This window comes from Rhineura floridana, chromosome 4 (genome assembly GCF_030035675.1).
Source record: "Rhineura floridana isolate rRhiFlo1 chromosome 4, rRhiFlo1.hap2, whole genome shotgun sequence".
Lineage (NCBI taxonomy): Eukaryota > Metazoa > Chordata > Lepidosauria > Squamata > Rhineuridae > Rhineura > Rhineura floridana.
Window position 1 is genome coordinate 30,988,270 of NC_084483.1, and position 21,392 is coordinate 31,009,661.

General features: G+C 41.7%; 1 protein-coding gene across 2 annotated transcripts in view; it reads left to right on the forward strand.

Annotated features, from left to right (window-relative positions):
* Window positions 1-21,392, forward strand: part of NBAS (NBAS subunit of NRZ tethering complex) — a 297,038-nt gene that overhangs the window by 127,217 nt on the left and 148,429 nt on the right. For both annotated transcript variants that reach the window (XM_061622739.1, XM_061622740.1), the window contains exons 31-34: window positions 3,995-4,107; window positions 7,852-7,965; window positions 15,214-15,327; window positions 16,016-16,173. In XM_061622739.1, the coding sequence (XP_061478723.1) occupies window positions 3,995-4,107; window positions 7,852-7,965; window positions 15,214-15,327; window positions 16,016-16,173 (499 nt within the window). The remainder of the gene's footprint in view (window positions 1-3,994; window positions 4,108-7,851; window positions 7,966-15,213; window positions 15,328-16,015; window positions 16,174-21,392) is intronic.

Sequence of the window (21,392 nt, forward strand, 5' to 3'; positions counted from 1 at the left end):
GAAAGCAGTCTTAAGGTCACCTGACCATCAGCTATTGGCCTGGAGAACCCAGCCTGCTTTCTGATGGAGCGGTGCACCTTGCTGCTGGTGAGGTGCTTTGAAATCCTGACTTTGGGACTTCAGAGTGCCAAATAATCTGATATCATTGTGACATCAAGTGATTGACAAGTGGCTGGCCCCGCCCACCTGTCAAATTGGGCCCATGAAGCCAGTCCTGATAAGGATCTGGCCTACAGAGCCAAAAAAGATTACCTACCACTTGTTTAAGCATACACTGCCAAGGATGTACTTGTTTTTTATTTGCCCATTGCCATAGGGTTATATAGTGCATTACAAAAGAAACAGAGAAATAGCTTCTTACCTGTTTTAGAGAACATGATGTGAGAAAGGAATCATTTATTTTAAAGAAATGTTTATTATTATATTAAGTTAGGAACTAACAGCACAAACCTAACCATGTTAGGTTTCTTTTGTTTAGGAAGCATGTGTATACATACCCAAATTCAAATTTTCCTTTTTGGTGTGCGTATATGTGCGAGTGTGTGAAGAATTGTTCCATTCATTGTATAATATACAATTACAGCATGAAGGAAAGGGGGAGAGATGAATAAAAATGTAGACATTTTAAAATTTCCTACTTTGAAAACAAGGTTGTAGATGAAGTAATACACAATTACATTGTAGTGATATATCTTATCAGTCACTTTCGGCACCTGTCTGGCAGGAGGAAGAATTGCTTACTTTTGGGGCATACAATTGCCTCTTCCATCTGGTGTTGCATGCCTGCTAGTAACTGAAACTCACCTGCTGTATTGTCCCAAGAACATTTCAATGACTAGCAAGGTGCTTCCAAGACCACACAAGACCCCAGAGTCTCTATGAAGGTGCTGAGTGTCCTCTTCTAAACCTTTGCTGGGTGTCCTTGCCACCTTTCTCTGATGAGAAGAAATCCTGGCAGCACTGGAGCCCTCCCCTCTCAAAGTCTTTAGCTCTATTAGTGCTGGCGGGGCTAAAAGGAGTTCTAGCTCCACTACAGCCAGGTGTCCCCTCCCTTTGGGAAATGGGTGATTGCCCAGAGCCCCCCTGTGGTCATGTGAGTGCCTATCGACGCCAGGTTAAAACATTCCTTTTCTCCCAGGCATTTTAATAAATTTAATAATTTTAATTTTAACATTTTAACATCTCAATTTATTTTTAGCATCTTAGTTTGCTAGTATATTTGTATTTTAGTATGTTTAAATTGTTTTATAAATGGTTTTAATTGTATTTTTGCTGTCTTGCTTGTTGTGAACGGCCCAGAGAGCTTCGGCTATGGGGCGGTATAGAAATTTAATAAATAAATAAATATTTCTTAATGGGGCAAATTCTCATTTCTTGCTGGGAAGCATGCCTGGCCAAAGACTGAGGCAAGAAGGCCCACAAAGAATTGAAGGGTTTTATGATGTATTGAGCTTGGAGGATGCTCAATTAATCAGCCCATAATCACTCCCAACAAATCTAAAAAATTAGTTGGGTTAGTTGATTTAATTTCAGAAACCTATTATTTGTTTTTCATTGGATAACATTTTCGTGAAATGTTTTCATTGTGAAAAAAAGCAATCATAATGTAAGAATATACAATACAGTATATGGTGAGAGTCAGTTGTATGAAAGGGACACCTACCACAATATGCTTAGCAGTGCCTGCTTAGCTAGATAAAAAAAATCCTGTGTTTGCCATTAGAATCTGCACTCTAAAGTCTGTGAGGAATAGGGAGACAGGAAAGAACTTGCAATTTTAACATAGGAATGCTAGAAGCTACTTATACTGAATCAACATTGTCTGAACTGACTGGCAGAGGATTTCAGGCAGGACAGTCTCTCAGCCTTACCTGGAGATGCCAGGGACTGAACACGGGACCTTTGCCACTGAGCTTTGGCCTTCTCCATAACCATCCATCTATCTAGATAATTTTTTATCTTGAAAATGAATTGCTTCCCACCACCACCAGTATTAACTTCAAATGAAATCTCTCTCTCTGCTTCATTAGCAAGCATTAACAATTTTCTAGTCCAGTGATGTTTTCATTGAAGTTGAAATTATTTCAGAATGGTTTCTTCTTTTTGATAAGATCAAAGCACAGTACAAATGTTTCTTTTTAAAACATAAAATTTGGGTTAAAGGTAAAGGTGTCCCCGCACTTGTAGTGCGAGTCGTTTCCGACTCTTAGGGTGACGTCTTGCGACGTTTACTAGGCAGACCGTATATATGGGGTGGGATTGTCAGTTCCTTCCCTGGCCTTTCTTTACCCCCCAGCATATGCCGGGTACTCATTTTACCGACCATGGATGGATGGAAGGCTGAGTGGACCTCGACCCCTTTTACCAGAGATTCGACTTCCTCCTTCCGTTGGAATCGAACTCCGGCCGTGAGCAGAGCTTCGGCTGTGTTACAGCCGCTTACCACTCTGCGCCATGGAGGAGGCGATGAAATTAAAGAAATAATATTTTAAAAGCATATCCCCATCCCTAGAAAGTTTGTTAGTCTACACAATAATTATTTGCATTTCTTATCAGTTTTTGCAGAGATCTAAAAATACCTAAACAATTTAATTGAATAATTCAGGTGCTACAGTTGAGCTGTTAATAGCTGCCTTCACCGTCTTAATATTAGTAAGTTTCTTACCTTTCTAATAGAACAGTTACAGTTCCTGAGCTGTGTTGGTTGGGTGGTCATACAATTCCACTAGGGTTTAAAAGAACTTTCTTCACAGTACAGTAATGAAAAGTTAGCTGAGTAATTGCCTTTTCTGGTGATTAACTTGAAGGAAAAAAACGCTGTGCTAAATGAAGTGGATTTTCTCTGCTATACAAAATTACTGTTTGCTAAACAGAAACTTACTTTCTTTTGATAGGGAAACTCTTAGCAAAGTGCTTAGCTATGACCATTGGCAAATGCATATTGCCAAGAAGAAAGAATGCATCCCCAAAGAAACATTGAAATTATTATGGGGTTATAAAGGAGACAACATTTTATCAAGTGATATTTTTTCTTTAGCCATTGTGAGGGGCCATCCATTTTGTGAGCATTCCAGCGGACTTCATTGGGCCCATTGCCCCCCCCCATGTTTGCTGACATGAAGTTTGGGGGCAGGATAGAGAGGCAAGCTCTGGTGCTGGAAAAAGTTTATTAAAAGCTCAACGAGTTTCGGAACTGGTCCTTCGTCAGGAGCTGTGAGGATCTGTTTATCTTTCCTTTGTCAGGCAATGCACACACAGGTATGCAGTGTGGGCCTGTTTTAGAGAATGTGCATTGCCTGACAAAGGAAAGATAAACAGATCCTCACAGCTCCTGAGAAGGACCAGTTCCGAAACACTTTAAGCTTTTAATAAACTTCTTCCAGCACCAGAGCTTGCCTCTCTATCCTGCCCTTTGTTTGGTGCTGTTCCCTTTTGTTTCTGACATAAAGTTTGGCCTGAGGACATGTGTGAGATGGAAATGTGCCTCCTGACATACTTCCCTGGATACTTTACTAAATATATCTGAAATGCTTTGTTTATTAAATTTATTTCCTGTCCTTCCTCCAAAAGGAGCCCAGGGCATTGAAGTTCAAAGTGAGGTATTAAGGGGAGAGGGCTGTATCTAAACCTTTCAGTATGTATGTGAATAATCTTTTGTCCCATTCTTCTGCCAAGGGTCTGATGGGGATCCAATGGTTTCTGATGCTGGCTTGTTTCCCTAAGCCATAGTTGAAACTAATCAGAGTTCCTGGTTTGAACATGACATAATGGTTAGTTAAAAACAGAAGCAAATGCTTCCAATCTCCTCCCTGAAAGCTGTGCCAGTAGAAGTGAAGGGCGGGGAGAGTTCATGAGCTCAAAGTTTGTGCACAGAACATGAAGCCATTCAGCATTGTGTGTGTATCTTGCTGGTTTTATATAATAAAGACACATCTTTGATTACTTAAAAAAGCTATTTAACATCCTTAAAAATCTTTATTTTTCTTCTTTTAAGATCATGCTTACAGCTTATTACAGACTGTCCACCTGTTGTTCAAGAGGAATTGGATCTTATTCGTGCTCTTAGCTATCTTGAAGAATTTGGTGTCAAAATCTTGCCATTACAAGGTATGGTGTCATAAGTTTTATTTTAAAAATATCTTAAATACTGTCCTTTTAGTTTCACATATTCACAAATACATGTACCACATATGCCATCCTATTCCCATCAGTTTTCCTTGCAACATTTTTAAAAAAAGTTTGCATTAGGTATGATCCAGCTTAAAGAGTAACACTTTAAAGTCTCATTGATTTTGATTAAAGAGTTATGCATGTACTTAATTTTCCTGTGCAAATTATTATGGTTGGCTTGCACCCACAATTCTTCTCCTTTTTAATATAGTCATAATATATTTAATATATAGTTATACACAGATAGAAGATAGTGGACGCATCACTTACCCCGCTCCTTTTGCTGTTGTGCTACTAGGAGCTAAGTCATGATTTGGTTTAGTTTATGTCCAAACCCAGGCTTGTGGTTTGTGTCTCTTGAAATAAACCATGAGCTGTAACTAAGGTTTGTTCTTGGCTTACCGCTTGTAGTTTATTTGGGGGAGGCAAACCATGAGCCCATGTTTATATGTTAACACTAAGCCAAACCATGACTTAGCTCCCAATAGCCCGACAGGAACGGGGGAGGAGGGAAGCAGTCACAATTTTCTCCCTGTGCACCAGCACGTTGCTCATTCACCTTTAAATCATAATTAAGCTTAACTGTGGTTTAAAGTGATGTACAGTTGAGATCACTGTCTGCGCGTGGCAAAAGAAAAATATATCTTATGATTTCTTCGTAATACAGAGTAGTATGAGACTCCAGGCTATCTGGAAATTCTTTGGATGATGGTGGAGAAATTAACATTTTAATGAAAACAGGCACCCTACCACCTGCCTTTCCCAACCCTTCTCCCAACCTTTTTACTATAGTCTTGATATGGTCCTAACAGCACCTGTAATTATTCTTGCCTTTGCTGCTGGATATTGTTTGAATGCTTCATACCCAGAAGCAAGCAGAGTGAGTGTAGGAGACATTGCTTCCTGCCCTCATTCTGACTTGCCTCCATGATGATGCTATGTAATTGTGTGATGTCACCTTAAAGCCACATAAAGAGTGAGGGCAGAAGCAGGAAATAATGCTTCCTGTAATCAATTTGCTTCATACCTAGAGGATGCCATTCAAGAAAAATGGCATCCAAGGAGCTTCGGGGATTTATGAACACTTCAGATTGGTAACTGAAATGATCCCTCAGCCTCATACCCTGTCAATAGGTTGGTGAAATAGGTTGGGATGGAGGAGGCATTTCCACCCAGCACTGATCAGACAACACATGGTCAGCAAGATTTTAAGAAGGGTGTTTTTTTTTTATTCTGGAGTTCCAAATCCTTGCCGTATGCCAAGCCATGTTTTGAAACTGAGAGAACTTTCAAAATAATTTGCAAGGGGACAACATTGCTATTTAAAAGATTTTAAAAAGCCAAAAGTTGGGCTTGTGCACTGCAAACACACATTCCATGCCAAACAGGAATGTCGTGTGTAGGGCTATGCTACATGTTACAGTGGTAGGACGCATAAGGCACCATGTGGTCAGAGACCATATAAGACAGTAAAATCCTCCAGTTCCCACTCTGGTTTTCTCATAAAATCCTATTGCTATTTCCATACTAAGTGGTGAAAGATACTGTTCTTAAGCTATTATCTTTAAAGTAACTTCTTTACTAGTAATTTCTAGGGCTGCTTTGAAATGCTTGTCTTTTTCATTCCAACTATAGTGAGGCAGTTTATTGATCCTAATTTTGATTCTGGGGAGTGGACAAATGGGGCTTTCTCTCTCTCTTTTCTTGCCAAAATCCAATGTGTCAAGAAGATTAATTCAAAATAGTTAACATAACCCATAAGAAGACCATTGCCCATCATGTCTTTGCAGTAACAATTCAATTATGTTTGAAAAGAGGCTTTTACTGCTGTTTGAAGGTGCCTCCAGAATTTATCCTTTTTATTCCCAAGTTTTCATGCCAAGTAAGCCACTATTTTTATTTTATAAATCATAACAGTCTTATGACAACTGATATATTTTACAGGTGCAATCTTGCACCAAATTCCAGTGACCTTTCTGTCTTCACTCTTGTTTTAATGGATTTGCTGGAAACTGGAAGAATAATATACACATTCTTTTAAAGAGTTATGTATTATATAAAGCTTTTGTGGTTTTTTAAAACTAATTTTTAAGTTATTCAAACTGTGTTCGGAAGATTCAAATGAAGGGCAAGTAGTGCTGAATTTTGTGTGTCTAGTGTTTTTTAAGATGCTTCTCATATTAGGTTTTGAAAGTACACCTGTTTGCTTCAATCAAGTTAATCTGTTTTAGAGAATTGATTCTGCCAATTGGAAGATAACATTATAAATGGCTTAAGAAAGACGTACATGAAATGAGTTAATGTGTTCAGTTTGATAGCTATTATGTGAAAGGCTTGACTCCCGTTGTTGGGTTTTTACCTCAGTAAAAAAACTACAGCATATCTGTGTGTTTGCCATTCAGAGTCATGAGAATGTTAAGTCTTGAAGTCAGTAGGACAAAAGACCATAAGCAGGTCTGAGCATTTCCTGTTCTGAACAGTGAAGATGGTAACAGTAAATCTTCAGTTAATGGGCATTTGGTAATTCTGTGACCTATAACAATAGCATGGGCCAAGATCTAAAAAACATGAAATTAGTTCCATGAGTCCAATTGGGGTTTAAATGTCAACGCCTTCAATAGCACGCTCCCCACACTAGCACAAGCCTCTTCCATGGTTTACAAACAGGTGTACTTGTAAAGGTTTATGCATGAATGTAATAAGTTGGTTCCAATATGCCATTTTCACAAGTTATACTTTGTTTTTTCTACTTCATAGTTCATTTCCTGCAACCTGTCATTTTGCTTCTGTCATACCTCATCAGTAAAGTGTGCATACTTTAATGCTGGTACTGCTTTCTGGAGTGTCTGTTTTTTCTTTAGGGGTTAAAGGGCACTGTCGGTTACTTTATGATTCTTCTGTCATCTGAAAATACCTAATGCTATAATTTTTTTCAGAAAAAATGCTTTTGTGTTAGCATGCATGCAAGCACACAGCTATAACTGCAGCTGAAACTGATGCCAAAAATGGGATTCTAATTCTCAGATTAACACTTTAAAAACTAAGCACTATACAAAAGTTAAAATGGATAAATCAAAACAAAACAAAGTTAAAATGGGTGAAAACCCTGCCTGCGGGCTGATAATGCTCTAAGCCAAAACTTGGCTCAACTTGGAAAGTCACTTTTAAGCAGTTGTGAGTTGTGCTGCATAGAATACACAAAATTCATTGTGATTATCCCTGCATTTGAATTTTGTCATTTACATTTTAGTGCTCTGAACTGACAGGAGATAAAGGAACTAGTTTTTGCCTCATTCTTGCTGAGATGGTAAACTCATCTCAGACTGCAGGCGTCCACATGATTGTTCTCCATTAAAAAAAAAAAGATAATCCCTGCACATCAATGATAACTTCCTGTCTCTAAATGGAAGATTTCCATCTAAAAGATTTCTTAGAGTGTATCTTGCACCCTAAGAAACAAAGGGCTTGAGATATTATTTAAAAATTAATGATCCTTTTTTTTCTCCCCTCATGAGTGAATGCATTTTGCAATGGACTGGTAAACCCAGATATACTGTCTCCTGCAAAATCTATAATGTTTGCATATGTAGCTTGTGTGTGCACTTAACTAATTCCTGCCTTAATCAAAAATGCATTGTCTTTTGTGACATTGCTACTTAATATAATGTATTTTCTTACTAGTGCGTCTGTGCTCTGATCGACTCAGCCTTATCAAGGAATGTCTCTTGCAGCTGCCAACAAACTACAAGCAATCTGCTAAGCTCTTGGGACTTGCAAATTTGCTGAAGGTTGCAGGTAAAATAAAAACAGTAATGAAAACTCCCAATGTTTTATGTTTAACATAAACCTGGTGTCCAGGTTTATAGGGGATTTTTTTCAAAGATCCTAAGTTGTCTTCAGAGAAGCTTGACATAATCATATATTCATCATAGCAACCTTCCTTTCTACATAAATATAAATTGATTACTTTTAATTTTAATTTCACACATAACCCCTCTGTCACAAATAGGATATACAAATAGAATAAAGTACATCTACCACCTACAGTCAGTTGTTAGTATTAAATCCCACTTAATCTCTTGTCCCGTCAAATATGAAAAACAGCGTTTCTTATTGTGCAAACAGAACGTTATCTAAATCACATTTTTAAAATGTAGGTTTTATTTGCAGTTCTTTGATCCTGTAATATTGTATTAGTGAACTGAGGTTATAATGCCTACAGCTTCTGATGCTGGATCAAATCCAGAATTATATTTTTGTTTTGCGGCTTGGAAAGGTAAATATTTGGTCAAACTTGCACTTGCAGATATAATACGTAAGTGATTTAACTATTTCTTCCATTTCCTTTTCTTACTCATAATTTCAGATATTAATTGAAAAATTCCAAGGGTTAGATTCAGCGTTAAGTGTGCGTAACAGGGCTGGCAGAAGAAGACTTCACCATCTGTTCCTTCCCTTGGTGCCTCGTAGCCCTATGAAAATGCTCCACTGAGCGTTGGAGGGCTGTGCTGAAGTGCGTGGGCTGTGACTTGTGGAGCTCAGGAGGAAGGGGAGACCTCCCCCAAAGTTTTTTTTAAAAAAATTCTATGGAATAAGCTTAAGCTGTTAGGTACACTTGAGTGAGATTTTTTTTTTTTTAATCCTGGCTGAAATCTGTACTAAAATACCAATTTCAAATAGTGACTTCATCATTGGTTATTGTAGGCACAGTGTTTTTCCTTTAAATTTATAGCCTTACAGAGTCATTGTTCATCAGTCATGCTGGTTTCATTATATAAGTAGGAATAATCCCATATTTTGTCTTTAAACTTGATTACAGCCATGAATGAATGACATGAGGAAAACTTGCAATACAGTGAGCCTCCATTCTCAAATTCTTAGAATCTCTGTATTTCTTTATTACCCAGATTCATTTAGCAGACTTCATCTCCTTGAGAGGCAAATATAACTTGATGTAATGTCTGTTTATCTAGATATTTTGTACACCTTTCCACCTCCCACACAGGATACTTGAGGGTGTAATATATTGTTAGTTCCAAACACACAGCAAACTTTAGATAACTAGGCTATAATGATTCTTCTGCTCTTTAAATTACAGTATGCTAAATAGTACTACCCTTAAAATTAAAGTGTAGAACAACTTGTAAAAACTTAGGTGCTTCTTACAGTCTGTTCTCAGTGCCTTGTTAGAACACTTATTTGAATTATAGCCTGCCTTAACCCTGAAGTTAATAATAGCTTTTTAAAAAAGCAATATATCCTATTAAATTCAGTGAAAACCATTTTAAATCATCAAAGATGAAAACATCTTTAGACCTCTGTTATTCTGGCTAGCAATTAGTACTGCTGGAGAGCTACTCTGAGGAGGGCATGTGCAGCCCAGCCCCCTCCCCCAGTTGATCATCCAGTAAGTCCAGAAGCTACAAAAAGCAGTCCTTGTACCCTCTCTCCCCTCTGGGTTGGCTGTGTGTATATCAGAGAGGGAGTGAAAGATGGGGAGGAGAACATAGAAAGTGAGAGCACACAAGATGGCTGACTTGGCAAGGGGCCACCACTTGCTGGGTGGGTCTCCACCATCACCATCTCCAATAGTTTATTATTTTAGTTTTTAAAACATTATCCTTTGCTTTTTAACAGCAAGGTCCACAAAGCAGCTTACAATTAGGGTTGCCAGGTCTCTGGTTTTCACGCAGAGACTTTGGATATTTGGGGTCCTCTCCAGGTTTCCAGGTGAGTCACCTTAATCTCTGGACTCACAGCTTTCATTTTTTTAAAATTAAGTTTCTAGGTGATCTGGTTCAAGAGATATACACCAAAACATCACTCCCCCCTAACTTCTGTTAAATGAGCTCATGGCTGTCTGCTCTAACCCCACCCTTTCAGGTTTGTAGCGAATGTGAAGTCAGGGTTGTGATTGACAAGGCAATAGCTCAACCTTTCCCAACCAGTGTGCCTCCAGATGTTGTTGGACCACATCTCCCATCTTTCCTGACCATTGGCAATGCTGGCTGAGGCTCATGGGAGTTGTGGTCCAACAACATCTGGAGGCACACTGGTTGGGAAAGGCTGCAATAGCTAGACCCCATCTCAACTGCCACAAGCTGTAGGAATTGCTATTTGAGGCATTAATTTCAGAAATCTTTTCTAGTTAATTTTTGTTTCAAAGTGACAGTGACATTCATGGGAATAAAATTAGTTTTGCAAACTAATGCCATCTCTGGCACTGATGATTAAAAGAGGTTTTCTTCCTGGAATGTGAAGAGAAATTATTACATTCTGAGTAATAAGTAAACATACAACCCTTGTTATTGGCAAAGATCTGTTCTCTCCAAAGTCTTTGGAGATGATTATTGGTTTTTGGTTTGGGAATAAAAATTGTACATGCAGGTATTTTTCTCCTCCAAACAAGCGCTTCTGTTGTGTGAAAATAGCGAAAGAAATATGATTGCAGGTACCTACCAATGCAAGTGCCCTCTCACTGTTCTGCAGTGGTTCTAGTCCTGACTCATGGGCTAGCCTCTTCATTTGCCTGGCAGGTAGAATTTAATTGTAGAAAACATCAAGGGGAAGACCTTGGTTCTACATTTCCAGAGTGAAGTATTCTAGTTAGTCAATGTAGAATTTCTTTAGACAGGCCTAGTTCAGACTAGGGATGGGATCCGTGGGCTGGTGCCACTTTGAAAGCATTCCATCAACCTAACAGGCAGTATCAATTTGAGTTGCTTCTTTGTCTGCTAGCTGCTGCTTTTGCGAATCCGTTTTCCCCCTTCAAAAAAATATTGATATTATATCAGTATTTTCTTTTAAAGTATTGATAAATGAAAGAAAATATCAATATTTTGAAAGAAATTTCTTTCATTTATTGATATTTTGAAAGAAAATATTGATAATATCAATATTTTTTGAAGGAGGGCAAACAGATTAGGGAGGCACTGAAAGCTGCTTTCCTCCTTTCCCTTCCAACTTAAAATCTGACCAGCCTCACTCACAGTAGAGGAGGCAGCAATGGAGCAGGTTTCGTTTTCTGTATCAATATTGATAATTTGAAAGAAAATATTGATAAGATAGACTGCACTCTGGCAAGGAGCTCCCGAGATGAGAGTGGGGGGGGGGGATTGCTGCAGAAGCCCAGTTCAGCACGGATGCTTGAGGAGTGAAGCGGGCTGAGGAAATTGGAAAGGGGGGGTCCAGGCGTGAGGACAAGAAGAGAGGGGGGAACCCTCTTTTATCCCCCCTCATCTCCATACCCCCAGCACACACATACACGCAATTGATCAAAATTTAGTTGTCTTGCTGACTCTTTTCTTGCTTTACTGTGTGAAACTGACAAGCCTGCTATTTGCTTTGGGGTGGGGGAGGATAAGATAGGAGGAGGATGCTGTTTTGACAGAGAGAAAAAAGTAAAACTTTTTGCTGAGCTTAGCCTGGCCTTCCAGCTCTTGGAAGAAATGAAAAAGCAGATCTCTGCAATACGGGGTGGGGCTTCATTGTGCTGGGCTACAGGCTGAATTAAAAATGCAGCAGCCCTTCTTTCTTTCTGGCGAGCAGAAGGTATTGCTGCAGTTTTTACTTCTGGTATTTGATCCTCCCCCCACCCCCCAAGAAAGCAGGCTTGTCAGTTTCACACAGTAAAGCAAAGGAGAGAGGCTGGTCAGTCAGTGTCTGACACCTGATGCAGTATAATACCCAGTGTCTGAAAAAGCTGCGGAAGTTCATACCATTCTGTACCGTTCCACAGAAATTTTGAATATGCAAATTGTTGGGGAGTCTGGTTTTATTTTCGATTCCAGCGAAAACCTTTTTCAGACCGAGCGTCTCTACCTTAGACATTTAAGGGATGTGGCTCATTGTGGCCCATGCTTAATGCAGGACAGCCATTTTCACTTCCTACAACAGCTGAGCAAATCAGCTGAGCAAATCAGTAATGCTGTGGCCTAAAAAATGTGTGTGTGCCTTAGGCCCTATTGCATTGACTCGTTCTCATTGTCTGCTGATTCAGCTTTTGGTACATGAGCTCCACGGGAGATAGTACCTTAGCACATATCTTGTCCTAGGGATGTTCCCCTCCCCCCCACATCCCATCAGTTAAGAGTGTCTTACAGTAGAAGCGGCAGAAAATGGAAATATTGTAAACTTCCATTGTCAGTAATTTGGGGTGATATTCCCCTACTTTCATGCATTAATTTGGGTTTTATATTTACTAGTGAATGTGAACACACCATTTGTGGTGTGTGTTATCATCCATGATAGTTGCTGTTCTTTAACAGGTCACAGTTGCAGTTTCAACAGTTGGAGCCTACTTTATAGGGCAGTGGGTGTGTTTTTTGCATTTATAGTAGAGTTTAGGGGCTGTTCCAAGCTCTGGGCTCAGCTTGGGATGAGGTGATGTCCCTTCCTCTGGTGTCATCTGCAGTGTGACTTTGTATTGCTTTTAACAGAGAGACACATTAAAAACTTGCAGATGGCAATAATTATCTTAAGAATCATTCCCCTTTCTCTCTCATATGGGAGAAAATATGTGTTCTAAGATAATCAAGGTGATGCCTGCTGTAACACATGAATGAATCATGGAACAAACCAAGGAACTACTCTTTTGCAAATGATAAAGCCCACATTTCTTTAACTGGCAGAGAGTCTTGATGTTCATTGGTGAAACCTGATTTCCCTTCAAGTTTTGTTTTGTTTTCCTTAAAATGTCTTTATGGATGCCAAATGGGTAGTCTTTCACTGTTCATGTTTTAGTGCAGGAGTTGGGGAATCTCAGGGCCAAATGTTGCCCTCCAAACCTCTCCGTTTGACCCTTGGGACTGTCTCCAGCCATTCCCCTTCTTCCTAGGCCACACTCCTCAGTGGCCCTGCTTCTTTCTTTCCTTGAGTATTTGGCCTGGCTGCAGTATGTCCTTGAACTCTGCTAATGCCTCTTGCTTCCCTACATAGAGGATAGAGAGAGATGTGTGAGTGTGTGTACAAACGAGTCTACTGTACAAAGGTAACGTACATTAATTTCTCCACCCACATTTGCCTCTGGCCCCTCCTATCTCTGAAATGTAGTCCTGGAAGGTTTGCCCAGAAGATAATGCAGCCCTTGCACTGAAGAAGGTTCCACATCCCTGTTCTAGTGGGTTTCATCTGTTTGTATTTGAGAAACCAGGGGCTAGGAGCAAATTCTTTATGTGATTCTTACAAATTATTTAAACTCTTTTTGCCATAGATACATCTTCAAACAGTAGACAGGACTAGCTTTCCAGTTCTGAATGTTACACGTCATTGACACAGCAGATGATCAGTGTTTAAACAGCAATGGCAATTCAGAAGGAGAAAATTGTTAAGGCATTATGATGTCCTTTTTATCTGGCAGTTTAACTTTTTAAATTGTATCTGTCAGGCATTGCAGGCGTAAAACTATCATTAGGAATCAATTTCACTTTTATAGCATTTTACTTTTTTTGTTTTTATATTTACTTCCCAAAACAGGATTCTGTGAGCCTATCAGTGAGTTTGTTTCATTGGAAGAATAAAAAGGAATGTTTGAAAAACCTGCAGGGGGTTTGACTTAAAATGACTCCGTTGTGAAACCTGCAGAAGAAGCTCAGTTAAAAAAACACCAAAACCCTGCAAGCTCTACAAGTCATGCTGGAGTTGACAGTCACCTTTTAGTATACCAGCAAATATCCATATAACAGGAGCTGAAATGAGAAAATGTCAGGAAAATGGAGACTGTCACAGGATAATTTCAGCATTTGTAAAAATACGCAGAGAGAAAGACCATTGTTTCAGTGATTTTTTGTTTTTGGCAAAGTTCTCTTCAGCAACCTCTCAGGCTCAATTAAGAAAAAGCCATTTCCCCCACATCTAAATATGTCCAAATTCCTTTCAAACAGAAACAAATTAGTCTTGATTTACTGCCTTAGCAAATATCTGAGGAACAATACAAAAGCTTTCATCAAGCATTCATTATCATGTTATGATTCCTTCTGACTGCAGTGGAGAAGCTTTTCTCCCGGTTGGGTTTTAAATCTCTCAGAAAAGGTGTAGGACCTCATGGTAGTTGCATGTATTTCACCTCAAGTGGGTCGGTTTTAAATGTCCTGAACAGCGGTCAGGAATGCCGGATATTCCTAATTTTGAAGTTATCCCTTGTTTTAGAATGGGGATGGAGAACCTGTGACACACCAAATATTGTTTGACTCCCAACTCCCATCAGCCCCAGTAAGCAGTCAGGGATAATGGGAGATGGAGTCCAACAACATGTGGAAGGCCACAGGTCCTCGACTTCTGTTCTAGAATGTAAACATTTCTGAGCCTGCTGAGGAGGCAAGCAAATTGTTTGGTTTAAATTGAACAACAGGCGCATCTAACCTTGGTGACAAATGCCATGGTTACTTCAAGTCTGGACTGTTGTTACATGCTACTGTTACAATTTTAGTGTGTTACTTTTATATTATCTTTTAAATATTGTTAGTTACCTTGAACACTCCCATGGGAGTGGGAAGGCAGGTAAAATCCTAAAAAGCAAGTAAACAGCTTATACTTCTTCATCAATATGAGTGGTTGTGATGGAAACTTTCAAACTATGTGCAAATGATCCTCACCTATACTTGTGGCCTAAGACTCAAATCTATGCACTGATGCTGATCTGTCTGGTTTTGTGAGGGCACAATATTGGGAGATTCAGGGTCTGAACAGGTTTGGTTGGGGGGTTTAAGATGAACATTTTGGTTAATCTGTACAAAATGTAAGAGTTGAGAGCAGAATGTAACTTGCTAGCCACAAAAGGCTCAAAGGGTTCCGCTTTGGTAAATAACTGCTCCAGATGTGGCTTCAGTATACTAAGAATGAAATGAGTAAGTATGCATCTTGAAGTAACCTGGAGAGTATGCATGTTGTGTGCTTTATGGCATGCATTCCTCCTCCTCCCCCTTTGTATTTGCATCCACACATAATTGTGTGGCTACCTGTCACATTCCTTGTTAAGCATCTAATTTTTCTAACCAGATGTGAATTTTCTAATTATTTAACAATATTTCTTCTAACTTTTTGTAGGTGATGACCAGATGGAGAGAAAAGGACAAGTTTTGATTCTTTTAGTTGAACAAGCTCTTCAATTTCAGGATTACAAAGCAGCAAATATGCATTGCCAGGAGCTTATGGCTTCAGGTGGGAGTACATCTCTTTCTCTCCCTGCCCCCCAACAAAAAATATCTCATTAATTTTCTGACATAGCATAAAATGGCAAACATTTTGGGTGGTGTGGTGTCTGATGAAATCACACTCAGAGTACACCCACTGAAGTCAATGAACTTTAGACATGACTAACTTAACTAACTGATTTCAGAGGGTTTTCTTTGGAGTATGACTTGGATGAATACAACCTTTTATCCTCATCTGAGCTGGCAAACTAGTTCTCTAATGCATCAGCCCTGAGGCGCAGCCCCCTTTTTGTTTTATATTTTTGAAGCACTGCAAAATTTAACTAAAGAACAGAGTAGAACATGACCATTCACACAGTAGGGTGATGCGGGGGTGGGGATAGTAATAAAATGTAGTTGGGTTCCATACAGGAAGAATGAATGAGAGCAGGATAGTGCCTATATATAGCTAATGACAGCCTTTATCATGTTTCTGAGATATTAAATGTTTCTGCAGTATACAGAACCGGTGTAACTATTACGGAATGAAGCCAGCCTTTGATAACTATAACCATCGCTTTCCATTGAAAACTGAAGTTTGGCACTTCTCAAATTTGAAATGGTTAGCTTGATGCAATTTAATTTTTGTAATCTCGATTCTTAATTTCAGTTTTCTCAATTTCAGTTTTGTAATTGTTTTGTAACATCTGTATTAGGGTCCTCTAAAAGCTGGGAAGTTTGTAGCCAGTTAGGACAATCTGAAGGTTACCAGGACATGGCTGTTCGGCAGGAGCTCATAGCCTATGCTTTGACACATTGCCCTCCTAGTGCCATAGAACCACTACTGGCAGCAAGCAGTGCTCTGCAAACTGAGGTATGTCTGCATTTTCTAAAAGAATTGTTTAAAATATAAAGTGATGTTTTTTTAAAAAAACACCAATCTGTTCTGTGGATACATCTTTACACTTTATTTTTATTGCATTGAAATACTGCTTGTAAAAATACTTGGGTTGAAATATTGTTATTGATATATAGTTTTTGTTATTGAACAAAATTCTGTTTTTAGAATGTGGGTTTCAGCAGCCCTCTTGAAATTTGTGTTAGTCCTAGAGTCCAAGTCCTTGAATCAGATCCTGTGCTCCATGCCCCAGAGGGCTCATTGAGAAATGTAAAACAAAGATTCTAAACTCAGCTTATTTATTCCTTGGCAGAAGGCTGTTACTAAACTAGCCTTGTAACTAGGCATTTATTCCTCCTTATACACCACCTCCTTATAAGGCTTCTCCCTGGGACCACAGTATGTTACTGGGAAACACCCAACCAAAGCCCAAAGGTGGGGGAGCAACTTAAAGGAGTGATTTGGAGAACACAAGCATCTGGCAAGGAAAGGGGTATGCACCACTCCCGCCCTTGCTCCCAGTAGTGGGTGGTGGACTCACCTGACCTCTGGTTGCCCACATTGCCACTGCATACTGTGATGGAGTGGGGGAGGTGGCAGTAAGGTCAGCATGATGAAAATGCACCTTCAGGAGAGCTGGTTTGGCTCTACTGGTGTGCTTGCACCATACTAATCTCACCACTGCCTTGCCCCTCCCTTTCTCCATCCTGGTAAGCTGCAATGATGAGGGTAACCAGAGGTCAGGTTAACACCACCACCCCACTCCGCCTTGATCCTACTGCTTGATCCTACTCCTTCCTCTTGCTGATTGTGGCTACCTTGTCAAATGGTGCCAATCTGTCAAATTGTGTGCTGGCCAAAGGTGATGCCCCCAAACAGATGTTCCATGTCCAACCCATGTATAACAGCTGGTTGTCTGGATTGACCATAACACAAATGCAAGTTCTTTTACCACCTTTTATGAAGATTTCATACTTTGCCACTATCCTCATCAAATGCACAGAATGTGTTTAACAGTGCTCCACCCACCACCCTGGGAAGCTTCTTTCAAGTTATTTATTTTGTAAGTACTGCATGGTATCTGACCTATCATCTCTTTTCCATAGGAGGTATGCCATCAAGCGGGTATTAGCTCCACCTATCATCCGAAGGCAAGAATGTTTCTGAAGTCAAGACTAGGGTCATCAGGCCCCTCCCACTCTCCAGTTCATTCTTGCCTTCGTACCGAACAAGTTTGAGATTATTGCTAGTGTAGCTTATAGATAAGTCTTTCGTGTTTTTGTGACAGGGTGGGAGATTTCTGTGTGCTTCTGTACGTTTTTTCCTTCCTTGTCGTATCTTCGTTTTTTATTTGTTTGTTAAACCTTTTGTTTAAAATTCGATTGTTACCCCTGGGGATTTTCTCGGAGGGTTTTATTTTCCCCGTGATTCTTCCCCAGTGAGTGCCTAACGGCGCTTCAGAGAGACCGCGGCTGCGGTCCTCTCTTCTATAGGCGGCGGACACTGATTTTTACAGGAGCTTGCGGCTGCAGCTCCTTGCCTAACCGAACGGCCATTTCGGGAGACCGCAGCTGCGGTCTCTCTTCTGTAGGCGGCGGACACTGATTTTTACAGGAGCTTGCGGCTGCAGCTCCTTGCCTACCCGAACGGCCATTTCAGGAGACCGCGGCTGTGGTTTTCCCCTCCTTAGCAGGCGGCCACAGACTTAATCCGGCAGCTTGCCGTTACAGCTCTCGCGCCGCTGTCCTCCTTCTCTTTTATCCCTCACTGCCTTTTTCGCGGCAGTTTCTAAGCCTGCGCCTGCTGTTTTCTTTATTCAGTGTCCATTCTAGTTGAACTATCCCGCCTCCCCCCAGCTCGGTCTGCGGCGTTTGTAAGCTCACCGCAACCGCCTTCGGAGCCTGCGGCTGCGGCTCCGTCTCTTCCCTTTGCCAGCTGAGTCTGTCCCGCAGCAATAGAGAGCTAGCTCGCTCTCTAGCCGCGATCGTGATTATCAGCCCCGCGCCATTAGAACGTATTCTTTGAAGGCGCTTTTTGAGCTTGCTGGTTTTTTCCCTAACCGCCATTGCTTCTTCACCAGTTCTAGCCTTTTTGATTGGCCAGATTTCCCACTCTTTTTGCGGGCGCCATTTTGTTTGTTCCCCTTCCCACCCCCTTACCGTTTAGTCTACTCTATTCTAACGGGCCTAGCGGGAAAGAGCTGTGGTTAGCAGATTCAACGCTTCCATTCAGTTTCCTCAGCACTATCTGTCCTGTGTGGTTGTTTGTGCTGCAGATAGAATACTATAGTGCTACAGATTAGCTACGAAATCTTGCTGCCTATTGAATCTACATTTTCCTCTGACTGCTCGAGGCTGTGACTATGAACTGGGCTGTTTGATTTGTACATTCTGCCCCACTCGTGGCCGTGTACTTAGCCTGTGGGATTGTGCAACTCTGCTTTAACTGTACATTCTGCCCCATCCGTGGCCGTGTACCAAGGCTGTTGATACTGTGCAACGCTGTGCAAAATTTTACATTCTGCTCCATCTGTGGCCGTGTACCAAAGCTGTCTGATACTGTGCAAAGCTATTGGACTGTGCATTCTGCCCCATCTGTGGCCGTGTACTAAGACTGTTCATATTGTACATTCTGCCCCATCGTGGCAGTGTACTTAGCCATCTGCCAGTGCATTCTGCCCCATTCGTGTGCCGTGTACTGAGCCTGTTCGGGTCTGTGCATTCTGCCCCACTCGTGTGCCATGTACTGCTACCCTTTAAAATATATGATGGCAGAACAGCCAGAGACAATCCAGGCAACCAAGCCGAAACAACAGCCAGAGACAAACCAGGCGACCAAGCCTAAACCACCTAAGGCGGTCAAGCATACGCATTCTAAAGCGGTTGCCAAAACTAAACATCTTTCCAGCCACAGCACAACCAAGCGGCCTCGCTATGTCTCTGTTCCCGTTCCAGAGGAGTCAACCCATGCACAGTTAACGACTCTTTTTCATTCCCCTGCTGTTTCCTCTGATGAGGAGGACTTTCCTGGTTTTCCTGGACAATCAACGGTTAGCCAACCCGGGGTTTACCCCTCTTCACTGCCTGTGGGGCCGTCCACACTTCCGCCTATACAAGAACAACCGGCTACATCTCTGGGTCTGCAGCTGTCCCATGACTTCATTTCACAACTTCAGGGCATGCTGTCATTCTTCGCTCAGAGACAGTCACCTTCCCAAGTTCCCGCTATCCCTCAACACAGCGGGGACCACTTTGTACATAATGAGACAAACCCATCATGCTCTCCTAATCCATTTGATATTACCAGGGGCAGGTTCGTTGATGACGTTTCTTGTGGGGAGGAGTCCGCATTCGCGCTGCAAGACGAAGGAGATGAATGGAGTGACCATTCGGAACATGAGCAGGATACGTCTTATCGTCTCTTTGATGCCTCAGATTACCAACCCCTTGTGCGCAGAGTGTTGAATACCCTTGGCCTTCAATCTACACCAACTGCAGCTGCCACTCCCGTTATAAAGGGGGCCAGGGTATTTAAATCCCCCACACCAGCTGAACATTATCTTCCTGTCCCAGATCCCATCGCTAAACTGGCCAAGGACGAATGGTCTCACCCTTTACAAGCCCGCCGATTCAATCACATTGCGGACAGACTTTACCCCTTGGCTCCGGACTTTACTACCAGACTGGCTGTCCCTGGCATAGACGAGCCAATTTCCAGCTTAGTTTCCAGATCCCTTTTGCCAAGGGAAGGAGATTGTCACTTAAAGGATGCCACTGAGCGGAGACTGGACTTCGCTTTACGTAAGACTCATGAGGCCTCCGCATTCTCTATGCGGGCTTCTACATCAGCCTCTATTTTCTCCAGGGCAGCGATGATGTGGTTGGATGACCTCTTAGAGGATCCTAACCCAGATCCTGTGTCTCTGCGAAGATCACTGATAAAATTGCGTAAGACAGCTGCTTTTGTGGCCGATGCCACCTTGGACGCAAATCAACTAGCAGCATGCACTATGGTGGCTCAGGTTGTTCCTCGATGCACCCTCTGGCTTCGTCACTGGCAAGCTGACTCTAATGCCAGAGTAAATGTATCATGGGCCCCTTATGCCGGATCATTACTTTTTGGCGAGGAAGCCCTAAAGGCAGTGCTTGTTGACCCCAAGGACGCTCGAAAGCCTGTCTTGGCCACCGTCAGAAACGTCGAGCGCAGACATTTCCGACGTTTCGCATCGTACCGCTCATCTCAGCCCTTTCAAGGAATGCGGCCCGGGGGACGAGGCTGCGATTTTCCAACATATGATTTCCGCTCCTCCAGGGGAGGCTGGAACAGACGTTCCCCCGGCAGAGGTCAGTACCAGGGACGCAGAGGTTCTTCAACATCCTCATACAGGGGAGGGTCTCGCCAGCGCAGACAGTACTAAGGCAATACCGATTGGGGACAGACTGCTTCTGTTTGGCAAACATTGGCTGCGTCTGACTCAGGTCTCCTGGATCAGAGACCTTTTTTGTTATGGATATACACTCGAATTTTGGGAAACACCCCCAGACAGATTCCACCCCTCCCCTTGTCCCAGGGCACCAGCCAGGCACTACATCATGCAAACAGCTATATGCCACCTCTTGGAGATAGCGGCGATAGAGCCAGTCCCTACTACAGAAAGGTCGGAAGGGGTATACTCCCTCCTATTTGCTGTGCCTAAACGCGATCTGTCATGGAGGGCGGTATTGGACCTCAAGTTCATTAACCGTTTTGTAAAGTACCGAAAGTTTAAAATGGAATCCCTCCACTCCATTACAGAAAGCCTACACGAAGGAGACTTTCTGGCCTCTATCGATCTAAAGGAAGCGTATCTCCATGTCCCTATTTGCATTGCCCACAGAAAATTCCTTCGGTTTGCCTTCGGTTCACAGTACTTTCAATATCGAGCGATGCCGTTCGGTCTCTCGTCTGCCCCGAGAATATTTACCAAGGTGCTACTCATATTAGTGGCTTACCTCCGGCTTCAAGGGGTCCATATCTGGACGATTTACTCATACGGGCGAGTTCCAGTGAGCTGGCTCATCGACATATAACGCTCACACTCCATGTCTTACAGGCCCACAGCTGGCTAGTCAACTTCGACAAAAGCCACCTCCAACCAACCCAACGTCTACAGCATCTAGGGGTGATGTTGGACACCCTGCAAGCGACAGTGTTCC